We start from the raw sequence: 12,661 nt of genomic DNA on the forward strand, positions 1-12,661 counted from the left end.
AAACATTAAATATACATGAACATTAAAACTAATTAAACAGCTATAGGTGAAATCGTGAGCCGAATCTTTTAATCCTAATTAGTGCATGATTAGTCATAAATGCTATAATAATTAATATGTGCTAATGATGGATTGATTAGACTCAAAAGATTCGTCTCGTGGTTTATTTTATAATTAGACTACGTTTAATACTTTAAATATATAACTGTTGACGTCGACGTAACCTCTCTCCCAAAAATTTTTCCCAACTAATACGGCCTAAGACAAATTTGTATTACTTTATCATCAGTTATGTTGGTTTGAAATCAAGGGTGCAAACCATCTCGATGCACTGTAAAAAAGATGCGCAAAAACTTACTTTTGCCCTTGTGAACAGCAGCATGCAGGGCGTTTTTCCCGTCCGGTCCAGCGCAGGACAGCGCCTTGTCTCGCTGAAGCAGCTGCTGTGCAATGCCGCGGCGTCCAAGAGAGACGGCCAGGTACAGCGGCGAGTCGCCGTCGGCCGGCACGACGCGGGCGAGCTCCGGGTCGGCGGACATCAGCGCGTCGACCATGTCCTCGCTGTCCAGACGGATGGCGTCGTGCAGGGCCGTCTCCCCCATCTTGTTCTGCCTCCTCGCGAACGCCTTCGCCGCCGCGTCACCCGCGGCGCCGCTCCTCGCCAGATCCAGGAGCCGGCGGACCATCCTGGCCCTCCCGGCGCGGGCGGCGCTGTGCAGCGGCGTGTCGCCCTTCTTGTTGCCGGCGACGAGGAGGTGGCTGGCCTCGCCGTAGATCACCGACGCGCTGTCCAGGAACTCGGCGTCCTCGCCGCTGGACGCCACCACATGGAGGACGGAGTCCAGCCCGACGGTGACCGCGTCCGCCGGCGTCACTTCGGCATCTTCCACGGTCGGTAGGACGCAGCCCGCCTCCTCCTCGACATGCACGACGACTTCGTCTGCCGGCAGCTGGGACGAAGCCAGCGCCACCGTGCGGCCCAGCACCAGAAGACGCATCAGCTGCTCGCGATCGCCATGGCGAGCGGCCATCAGCAGCTCGGGCTGCGGCTGCATCCCATCATTCCGCTCGCTCTGGGCGGTTTGCGTCGCCATCGTCTTCTCAGAATCGGAATCCATTGTCGCGGCGTGCTACCGTGCTTCTTGTTCCTCGTCGCGTATATATGCTATTGCCTAGTTATACATGTCGAGATCTGCTGCCTCAAAGCGTGATTCAATTTTTAAGATGATTCTTCCCCAAACATCACGTAAGATCGATATGGCACGAGGAGACAGCCAGGTCACTAGGGATAGGAATTTTATATATGCTCGAAAAGACTAAAGTAAATGCATGGAAGTATATATGCTATGCCTTTGTTCCAGCGTGATGACTTGATCTGTTTGGCTTTTTGGTTCTTTGCTTATCTACCGGGACACGCCAAGTTTCATCGTGTAGCATGTGGAACACACCTTTGAAAAATAAACAAAACATTTAACTCCCAGGAGAGAAACTGGAGTATGGTCGCTCAAGATCACTCGTGGCCCTGCCTGGCTAGCTCCTAGCCGGGGCAGAACCAGGCATAGGACAGCTAGATGCTTGAGCTATAGGTCAATCTTCTTAAAATGATGTAAAATTATTACATAAATTCTAAAAATAGCTAGTATTAGCTTAGTCATACTTTTGGATTTTTTTCTCTAGTTCCGTCTCTGCTTATAGATAGAATTCAAGCTGAAGTAACAAACCGTAAACAAAAGAAGAACAAAAGCTTAAGGGTCCGCCCTAATGATCAAATGTTTGAAAATTTTAATTTCATCAATCAAATTTGTCCATTGCCGTTGGATGATAATCTGAAGTCATGCACGCAAGTAAAAAATCTCATACACGTTCTCTCCCACCAGCCTCTATACATTGGACACGTGTTTAACAGAAGAACAAAAAATCAAATGTTTGATCAATAGCAAAAATGAAAGCTTAATACCATTTTTTTTTGCATATATGCTGTGTGGTAGCATCCAGTGGGCAAGGCAGAGCAGCACTACTCCCTTCATATGTATCTCATCAACATAACCATATTGTTCACTTATTTCTATAGTGATTTTTTTTTTGGAACACAGGGAGTAGTTGATAACCAATGGATGCTTGATATTGTAACACAATCTTTTGCAATAAGTCAAAAGTGCAAGAGGGTTATAGTATAGGTGTTGTCTCAAGGATCAGTTGGGCCTAAAACCGTTTTCGAGCCATAGGCATTATAACGCTCCCATGAAATATTTAATTCCCAACCCATGAATAAAACTTAAAGCACATCAATTGGTTCAAAACTCAAAGTTGCTCCCCCCAATTTGTTGCAGCAAGATATTAAGGAAAACCGTAATACTTGCTATGCTCCTCAAAAATAGATTGTGTATGGCACTAGGCACAAACTAGCATTCTTGCAAGTGGTGGCCGCTCAACTAGAGATAGTTGCCGTCTTTGGTAGCGAGTAGTGTCACACAACTCTCAGTCGTTCATGTTGGTGTCATGCTTCATGATCCATGATGTGTGTTGAGGTGATGCCCTTAGGTTAAGTTATTGCCCACTCTTAGGCCAGGAGAAGTCTATTTTTCTCCCTCAACGATACCCTTATTTCAACTTTGGTCTGTTAACTATGAATCATTTAATTTAGTTCATCAACTCTCCAAACCTTGTATCTTTTGTCCTTGGGTCAAATCAGAGCAGTTTTTATAACGTGGCACCAACATGTACTATCCAGGTGAATGACATCAATATACAAACATTAATAAACAACAGAAAATTAAAGAAAATATAGTCGAGTGCATGCACGATCTCTTAGCTGCATTTATATCCCTAAACTCTCAAAATAAATTTTCAGGTCCTAAAACATGTTTGGGTATGTCATTCTAGTCCGAAAATTCCATAACCTCTTTGAGAACCTACCTGACATGAATCGTACAGACACGGGTGTGGATACCCACCTTATTTTGTTTATTTACTTATTATTATTTTTTGTCTGAGTAGTTTTTTTAACTTGTTTTGTTTTGCGCTTTCTTTGCACATTAGGGAGGGATGCGTGGTGGCAAACCGGCCCCACGAGAAGGGGAAAGCTCAGGCGAAGGAGGGAAGGAGAGGCATTGACATCCAGCTAGTGATGTTGCCGCCAGACACAGTAATTACGGGCAGGCAGGCAGCGTGTTCGAATCCTAGCTAGATCGAGGGCTAGCTAGGTCAAAGAAGTAGGCCACGATCAGGCTAGGGATGTCAACTCCAACTCCCGCATGCAATTAACCAAGTCGCCTAGTGTCGTTGAGGTTGAGCCGAAGAGATTGGAGCTAGCAGACTCCACCACCACCAACTTAATTCGTCATGCATGCATGGCCGTCGTTGCTAATTCAATTCCTTTTACCCAGTTTCCCCAAGTATAAGGAAACCCCCAGAAATTAAAACCTAGATGACCTACCTGTATATCGATCGGCTGAGGCACTATATATTCAAGTATACAACCATCATAATGCTGAAAAATGGAAAACATATCCAAGTGTTTGATTTCTTGCAATGGAAAATAAAACAATAACCGAGCCGTCCACAAGTTGCACGAATTAATGTTCATAAAATAAACAGCACATGTCATCACACTCTTACATAAGCACATGCTTCGTCATTTTGATAGTTTTTTTCCAGCTGGAGTAAATTTAACAAACAAATTAACAGTCTTAATTCCCGATAGCCAAGAACTTTAAATCTGGCAGAAACACGAAACATAATATAATGAACGGTGCCACTTCAATCCCGGAATCATATATGGATTTATGGTTTACAGATGACGCAGAGAATGCTCACCACAAATGGCCCCTGTAAAAACAAATCCATTTCTAAATTAATCAATTTGTACATTTCGACAAGCCAATTGATCAGAAAATCACATATCAAAAGCACACAACAAAACAAAGAAGCTCCAGTACAAATTTTGACAGTATAAACTGAAATGTAGATACTTCAGCTCATACAGAAGAAAAAGAACAAATAGATACCTCAAACAGTAGATGCATGGTTGAGAGGTTGATGCTACTGGGAAGTCCTTGCATGCTTTCCCTCAGGCTCTCCAGCTTGGTCCATTTTGCGCTTAGTACCACTCAAAGCCACATCCTCCTCATATGAACCAACCTCTACTATCATGTCATCATCTTGAGCCACGCTTGAATTATAAAGCCCATCTTGCACTATAGGATTAACCCTAGCCATAGCTTGAGGGAGTTGCCACATTTCAGAAGATGCATGTGCAGCTAGAGAATTCCATGATATCTGTTCATCAGCTGGAAGAAACTGCATATGTGTAGCAGCAGGATCACGCCATTGCATTTCTCCCTGTGGAAGAAATGGCATCCTTGCAGGAGGCTGGTGCCACTGCATCTGCTGATGAGGAATAACCAATGGCATGTGTACTGCAGTAGGATGGCACCATTGCATCTGTTCATGGGGAAGAACTGGCGCCATGTGTGCTGCAGTACCAGGATGGCGCCACTGTGTCTGATCATGAGGAACAAATGGTACTGTGTGCACCATATATTGGGGGGGACAAGGAATGTAATCAGCGGTAGTTGCTGCAAAAGCTACTTCAGGATGGGCACTTGTCTGGCCTGACTGCTGTCCTTGGATTGTTGGTCGGTATGACCTGACGCTCTCCAACATGTGGTGGTTTCTTGCAGCTGCAATAATATAAATCAACTGAGCATATGTTTCAGGTAATTGTACTAAGAGCCATAACCAGGACTGAATTAGATCTAAAACTGTCAAGAAATGGGGTTTTGAATCTGCACTGGTCATAAAATGATTTGAATATCAGTTACCAAGGATTGACTTGATCGCCGCACGAGCTGCACTTTCATTTGCCTCTTGCACCGTTGCGCCCCTCTCACCCATATACTTGCGTCCATCAGCTAAAACTGATGAGATGAAGCTTGAGCAGATATCATGTAATTTCACTGTGAAATAGCATGGTTCAGTGATGTTTGCTCTCATGGCAAACTCATCCAGAATATCTTTGCATGGCAAAGTCTCCTATGAAAAAGCACATAAACAACTATATCAGAAAAAAAATTCTTCAAAGATGGATAACATGCATGGAATATCTGGCATATGTGTATGCGGAATGGAATGTTGACATCCCAAAGTTAGATTGGACATCAGATGTCAAGCCTAACATATAGTCAGTTATTATATCGAACATATATACAAGTGCACTTTAACTAATTTTATTACAGAAAAAGGTATTGCATGCTTTCTTCATTGGAATAGTGTAATGCTAGCTCTCTCTATTTCACAATATAAGACTTTTTAACCTTGCCTATATTCATAGGGATGCTAATGAATCTAAACATTTATATAAATTATACACATTCATCAATTGATAAATTTAGGCGAGGCTAGAAAGTCATGCAATATGAACGGAGGTAGTAACAAGCATATAAATGTGTTACTAAAGCTTCATTATAAGCTATTAAACTAAAAGACAGAATATTAGATAACAGAGGGAACTAATTCAACTAGTTAATAGTGTTTAATTGCATTTTGCCAATTATGCATACAACGCCTGCATATTTAATGGTGTAACACACTAATCATATACTTAGCCTATCTTGAGAGTACATGTAACTGCTAGTTACATAATCTCTCTTCTTATTATGAAATAAATTTCAAGGAGTAAATGCCAATAATATAGTTTATAATATATGAACAGCACAGAGACAAATGATGATTCTTAATTAGTAAGGATATGATCATAGAATATAACTTGATAATATATTGTCAAAAATGTAATCTTCTTGCTACAAATAATATAACGATATATATATAAATATACACCTTGATACAGGAAAGTACCTGAAAAACTCATATTTGTTTCGAAAAATAAATAAGTACCTGATTAATCAAGCGGAGTGCTTCATTAAACTCAGCACAAGTATATTCCCTGGTTGTCGAAGTGTCATTTTGCTCTGCTTCACTGTGATGACGATAGCTGGTAAAGTTCTCACCGCTCAGACCAGCAAAGCTTTGAAATGGTTCAATTGGTTTACACTTCATTTCACTACTGCACCATGATGTGAATGATTTATTACAGCAAATTAATGCAACATCTTGTATGACTCACTACTTGTAATGAAAGCACTAACAAAATGTTGTTGATTTCATAGCATGGCCAGACATTCGAAACAATGTACAAGTAGGATACGACATATCAAATAATTATTGTGCCAAATTGCGCATGTAGCCCTCTTTTAATACTAAAATACTAACAAAGCAAGCAAAGTACTATACAAGCCATGCATTTTCTCATTGAGTTCTATAAATGTTTGCGTGAGATTCATAAGTACAGATAGTATAATACTATGTGAATGAAGCAAGACACATGCTTATTTGCTCAAACTGTACACAAACAATCTGCAGTATATATCAAACGTTTGTGCTTAATTATAACTTAACTTGTACAAAAGAAAATACACGTCCTGTATATGTTTTGTCTTGAACAAAAGACACTTGCATAGATTTTTTTTCTAAAATTTTGTATTACACGCATTATGTTCTATTCTGGACTAATACAATATTTTTTCCTACAGTATATTTAGAAATGGAAATTTAAGCACATACAAATTTAGGAGATTCGCCAACTGAAATTACCCTGGTTTATCTAATTATGATATAACATTTGAATAATAAACTATAGCTATTAACCTACATGGACCGGAACGAGATAATCTACTAGCTAGAGGCAGCTCCTTCATCTAAATAATCAAGGTAATATAATGAAGAAACGAATAACTTGGTATTAGTTGAGCTAGCTATCCTTTTAATACCCACAAAGAAAAATTGCATTAGTGAAAAACAAATATTTTGTATGGTCATGAAGGAAAGCCAGATACTCTAAAACATAACCTTAAAATGTCCTGTAACAAAGAAGTAGATCCAAATACATATAAAGTACGATCTAGAAGAAAAATATCAATGATAAATTAAGAGCAGATAAATAATTATAAACACAACAAATAATAAATCACTATGATATTTGAAAGATCTCCCAAACAATCACAAAGAAAATTACTCATCTATCCTAAAGAAATATATATTTTCCTGAAAGGTTCCAGTTTAAATATAGCCTCAAATGCTCCATCAACAAGATCCCATACAGAAGCACATATGAAAAACGCAAATAGAAAATTATAGGCATCACAAAGAAAGACTAGCCATTATCTGAAAGATCTACTAAATCACCACAAGAAGAATTTACTCATCTTCAACAAAAAGGTTATTCGCTTGGAAGACACCAGTTAATTTTTGCCTAAAACATCTGGGAAGGAAAGAGGACAGATCTAGATCCAAGTACGCCAGAAAATGATCTGGGTCAAAAGACATCAACATGGAACGACCAACTAAAAAATTACCAGCGCGTTGAAGAACAGAAGAACTATGTACTCTTGGAATGATCTCATAACAACAACAAAGAGAATAGTGTATCTAGCTCATAAAACGGGAGTACTTTGGAACAAAGCAGATTCAAAAGTATGAACTAAAAAATCAATCAAACAGAAGAAACGTACATAAATCCAAGTGCACAAAAAATAGATTTGGATAAAAATACTTCAAAATATACGGAACAGCTGAGGAATCATGAACATATACAATGATTCACCCGAAAATTCAAAATATACAAGATAACTTCTGATTAACAAAAAGATTTGGATCAAAGAAAACCATAAGATTTTAATAGTGAGAGAGTTAGAAGAGCTAGCTTACATCCACTAAACAGATGAGCACACGATGATCTAGGTTGATCGATCTGGTTGCTCTAGCTATCACGGGATCGATGAAAATGATGAAACTGGTTCCCCACAAGATATATATTGGTTGCTTGGTAGGATTTGGACGAAAGAGGTTAGTCCCTTTGATCTTTTTCTCTTCGTGAGTAATCAAATAATAACAAAAGATGTTACTCCTTTTTTGTCTTTACCTCTTCATGTATATGCCAATAAAGGACTACAATAAATGACATACAGGCTGGAAAAGTTGTGAAGATTAACAACTGACTAGATGGGAATATCTGCCAGTTTTTTTTATTTATAACAATTAATAATTGCCAGATTAGAGCAGCAGGAAACCCGGAAAATAAATTTAGCGAAGTGTCAGAAGGACGCAAGCAAATTAAGAAGCATACTCTCATGGCAGCTACTAGTATTACAGATCAGTGCCAGTACAAAAAATGCTATGTGTAGGATAGCGTTCTCTTGGGTACACACCGATCGATCATAATCTATCTATGTGCCACCAATATTAACAAAATCCTAATGAGAAAAACAGCATTTTGCTTCTCTTCCCAGCTCGGCATTCGTTTCGAGAGAACTGCTTGTCTTGAACAATACATGAGGCCCTTTACTCGATGCTCTCTAGTCATAGTAGAGTTTAATCATTGATATATTTCTATCGAATGACTGGGATTAAATTATACTATGAACGGCATTAGAAGCAATAGAAATTTGGAGGGCTATTATCATATTTTTAATAATGAGCCTAGAAAACCTAAGTTATTTGGGCTTTCGCGGATCGCAACCTTTCCACCGTGGATTCGCACACGGACGAAACAATCTTCTCTTCTACTGGACTACCAAAGATCACGTAGGTATTACCTTTTTGTTGGCCAAAAAAATCTAAATTACAAAATACTACTAATCAATTAATTAACAAAGTACTAAAATACTCTTTTTAATCAATTATTCAAATTAGTTCCACTAGTAATATAATACTACTAGTAGAGAGCACCGAAAAGAGACTAATTGTTTGGTAATCGTGATTGATTAACATGCACATGTCAATTCTGATGTAAATAGTGGTCGAAGAGATTGAAAGAAGTGCTTGTGCAGTTGTGCGTAGGGGGCTGGTAAAAGCATCTTGAAGTGGCAGTTCTCTCCAACAAATTTTCGTGTGTTCATGACATAAAATTGAAGTGTATAGTTTGGTATAAATTTTCATTGTTTGTTTTCGAGGATATATGTCAGCTCACAGAAGATGCATACGATAAGCGAAAAAAGAAAACATGAGTACTAAATGTTATTGAATTTAGCATTAAGAGGAGATTTCCTCCATATATTTTCCCTTTACTTGCCCTGGATGTAGGGTATAACATATTTCATGCCACATCAGTGTCAAGGTTTTTTTTTAATCCCACTCCACTGTAGATCCAAGAATTCAGTGTCTCGAGGATGTGTAAACCTTCTATGAGCTGTTCGGATCTAAAATCATCAAAGGACATATTGTTTCCAATTTAATTTCTTGGGTTCAGATAAACTCTCATGGACTATATATGTTAGGGCATGCATGATCAGTTGATGAAAACATAGCTTGTGATATAGTCTCTCGATCGGTGAGCTCTTCAGGTTAGTTTGTCATGGAAATAAGATGTCGTCATGTAACTTGTGTCATTCAGATTTCTTTAATGATAGATCAGTTGCTACATATATGAAACTTTAGCAATTGTATACAACGCGTTAGACATCATAAATTCTTATCATTTCGATTCTGTTGTATATGAATCATTTGCACTACAAGAAAAACTTCACAGTCAAGGGACATACCAAATATAATTCCAAGAAGTATATTATGTGGCATAAATCAACGAAATTATTGAAATATGTGTTACAGAAGTGTTGAATATATCAGTGTTAATTAGTAAGTTAAGGATCGATGGTCTTGGAGTGGTAACAATATTGAAGGATTGTATTAGTTTCAAAATTTGTAAGCCATGTCACCCTATTAATAGAGTGGGAGAACCACATGTGCATAATCATGATATAATGATAGTGTAGCGCAAGCGCGTAGAGAGACGATGGCAGTGTGTATATGAACCACTTGTTTCTTTTTTCTCGAATACGCAAAAGAATTGTGTGCAAATAATTACAAGGAAGAAAACAAACATGACATGGCCAAAGTACCTGGTGCCTCTAACCACCTGATACTTCCAGCTAGGGGCGGATTTATGAACGAGACTAGGGGGCCTACTCGATCTGCACCATTAAAGCCCTCCTTAGTCTTCTTCCCAACAAAATTTCTGCTATTACTAAAGAGAAGGGCTGGAAGCAGTTCTCTTTCGTCTAGCCATTTATAGTATTTTTTCTAGATCCGCCACTGCTTCCAGCAGAGCCAAACCCCTAGCTCGTGCTAAGAACCAAAGATAGTAAGCTACCCTTCGTCCAAAATCTGGCAAAAAACCAGCTACACATAAGGACGTGCTCAATTGAATAGGCAATCATTATGATGCTTCCAAAGCAACCATGCATACAACCCTACTTTTTGGATGTATAGAAGCATATATAACCGAAACTGCTTATTAACGACAAAAAGATAATTTATGAATAAAAATTTTATATTTGTGTTCCTAGCGATCTAAAAGTAAAGATCAGAAGATATATAACTACGATGAAAAACCCAAAATCAACTCAACTCCAAATTTTAGTTTTAAAAATTAAATTTTTTGGTAAATCCATATATAGCCATCGCCATTGAGGAGCCTGCCTTGGGCGCCGAGTAGGGGCCATGCTCCTTGCCAGAGAGGAATAAGGAAAGGACATGCCCCATCAAGAGGAACGAGGCGGCGGATCCAGCGGGTTGCGGCAACTCAGCTCCTCCTCCCTCGAGCTCGGGTCAATGGCATCGGTGCTGAGAACGACGAACGCGCGCAAGTTGAGCGCCTGGAGACGGTGGCCATGGGTATTCCAGTCCACCGGAGCCCATCACAAGAGGAGCTTACCAGCCTACCGGAGAGAAGGAAAATAGAGAGGGCACGGAGGAGGGGCACTGTTTCGTACTCCCTCTATATTTTTTTATATGACACCGTTGACTTTTAAATTTATGTTTGATCATTCGGCTTATTCAAAATTTATATCTAAATACACAAAATTATAAAGCATACTTAAAGTTCCCATAATAATAAATCACATTGTAACAAAATAATTAATAATTATATAATTTCGTTTGAATAACACGAAAGGTCAAACGTGACCTTAAAAATTAATGGCGTCATATAAAAATATATGGAGGGAGTATTTTTTGTCCATATAGCTGATATTTGGATCCCATGGATTCATTTAATTTGATTCTGGTACAATTATCATTGACATAAGGACCTTTTCTTTTTTTCCAGTACATGCACTTAAGCGCAATGTGATCATCACATCAAACTCGATTTATAATACCTGGTATTAGAAGTATGAAAACTAAGTTAATATATATGTCATCTAGCTAGAAGTTGCATGGGATAAAAATCACTGCTCAAATTATCGAGGGACTCGATTTACACTGTTATGAGAAGTTGAGCGACACGCACCAAACTCGATCGATTTTTTGAAGGCAGCCTGCCTGCCCAGCGGATCGAGACCAGAAAGCAAGCCCACATACATACCATTGGAGTAATCTGCACAGCCCACCACGTATACAGAAGTTGCCAGCGGTACGTGTCGATGGGAAGGCCCAGCCCAGTGCAAGCCGCTACCCAAATGACTTCACCGTTAGTATGCGTTCAATCTCAAAACTGCATAAATTATATATGTCGCATCAACAAATGTGTTATGAAATCGCTTAATTTGTTTGAAGACAGCCTTTGGCTTCCCATTCCAGCGGGCTGGGACATAGACATACAGTAACAGTAAGGCCACGGTAATCACATGCCAAATTCAAACATCTTTTTTTAAAAAAACTAATTAATTGTTTGATAAATTTTGTGTTGTTTGTCGTGATTTCCTGTGATTATCGCAGTTACAGCCCGTAACCTAGCAGTCGACGCTGAGGTTCCTCATTTGCACTTGGAAGCTAGGTGGAGCATTTCAGCTACATGTACGCTACTCCCTCTCTAAGCTGGGCTTATCTTAGCTAGGTATGACTAAGTATAATTATTTTTCCCAGAAGTACTAATCCTAACTAATTACGTTGGTTAGTTATAAATTATCCTTTTAACTGAACTAAACTCAGAGGGAGAGGTTGTTTTCATGTTTGTCTTATAATGTGTATAAGCAATGGAAAATTTCAGGGTTCTTGAAAAATTATTTAGAGATATGAACATAAAGTTTAAGTGCCTCTAGATATATAATAACTCGAGATATTAAAATTTTACACAAAAAAACATCTCTACCTCTACTATCAGCGTATATTAAATTTTATACTAGAAAATAATGATAAAATTACGCACAAGCAAAATTATGTGTTGATATTTACATTTATGTTATCTTCGCTTCTCAATTCCAATCTGACCATCTCCTCGCTATGTCAAGCTAGAGTGAAAATAACTCCAGTTTCAACAAAATACTCTTAGTTTATTGTAATTTTACTTAAGGCTGGAACAAATTAAGAAACAACCACGAAGCGCAAACGCAGAACTGTTAAAAATTCACAAAACCACTGGAACAACAAATCCATTCTCCGCGCACCCGTTGCAGCCCGTCTGGAGTGGCCCTCCGATGAGCCCAGCTGAGCAGCAGGGCCGCGCGCGCATCAAGGGAGCGCCCATGTAGCTCGAATTTTTTTTAATTTACATAGTTTTAATTAAAAATTACATAAAAACATTTTTATTTGAAAATTTACAAAACTAGACATATAGCGCTCACATGGTGGACGATATACATAAGACCCCTACTGGCCGAGCAATATA

At 39.0% G+C, this 12,661-nt stretch overlaps 2 protein-coding genes across 2 annotated transcripts; both read right to left on the reverse strand.

Annotated features, from left to right (window-relative positions):
* Positions 1–305: 305 nt before the first annotated feature.
* On the reverse strand, positions 306–1,118 carry LOC121055328 (ankyrin-3-like). Its single transcript, XM_040527567.1, has one exon. It carries the CDS (start codon positions 1,116–1,118, stop codon positions 306–308), a length of 813 nt encoding a protein of 270 aa, XP_040383501.1.
* A 2,923-nt stretch (positions 1,119–4,041) lies between these two features.
* Positions 4,042–6,057, reverse strand: LOC102716900. Its single transcript, XM_015840818.1, has 3 exons — positions 5,896–6,057; positions 4,824–5,034; positions 4,042–4,682 (listed from the first exon to the last, which is right to left on the reverse strand). The coding sequence occupies exons 1-3, from the start codon at positions 6,055–6,057 to the stop codon at positions 4,042–4,044; spliced, it is 1,014 nt and encodes a 337-aa protein (XP_015696304.1).
* Positions 6,058–12,661: the final 6,604 nt, after the last annotated feature.

The sequence above is a fragment of the Oryza brachyantha genome, chromosome 9, assembly GCF_000231095.2.
Source record: "Oryza brachyantha chromosome 9, ObraRS2, whole genome shotgun sequence".
In the NCBI taxonomy this organism is placed as follows: Eukaryota; Viridiplantae; Streptophyta; class Magnoliopsida; order Poales; family Poaceae; genus Oryza; species Oryza brachyantha.

Coding starts and splice junctions, on each gene's coding strand:
- LOC121055328 (XM_040527567.1), bottom strand. CDS start 1,118: ATGGATTCCGATTCTGAGAAGACGATGGCGACGCAAACCGCCCAGAGC.
- LOC102716900 (XM_015840818.1), bottom strand. CDS start 6,057: ATGAAGTGTAAACCAATTGAACCATTTCAAAGCTTTGCTGGTCTGAGC. Junction 5,035..5,895: donor CACTCCGCTTGATTAATCAG/GTACTTATTTAT, acceptor GCTTTTTCATAG/GAGACTTTGCCATGCAAAGA. Junction 4,683..4,823: donor GGCGATCAAGTCAATCCTTG/GTAACTGATATT, acceptor ATATTATTGCAG/CTGCAAGAAACCACCACATG.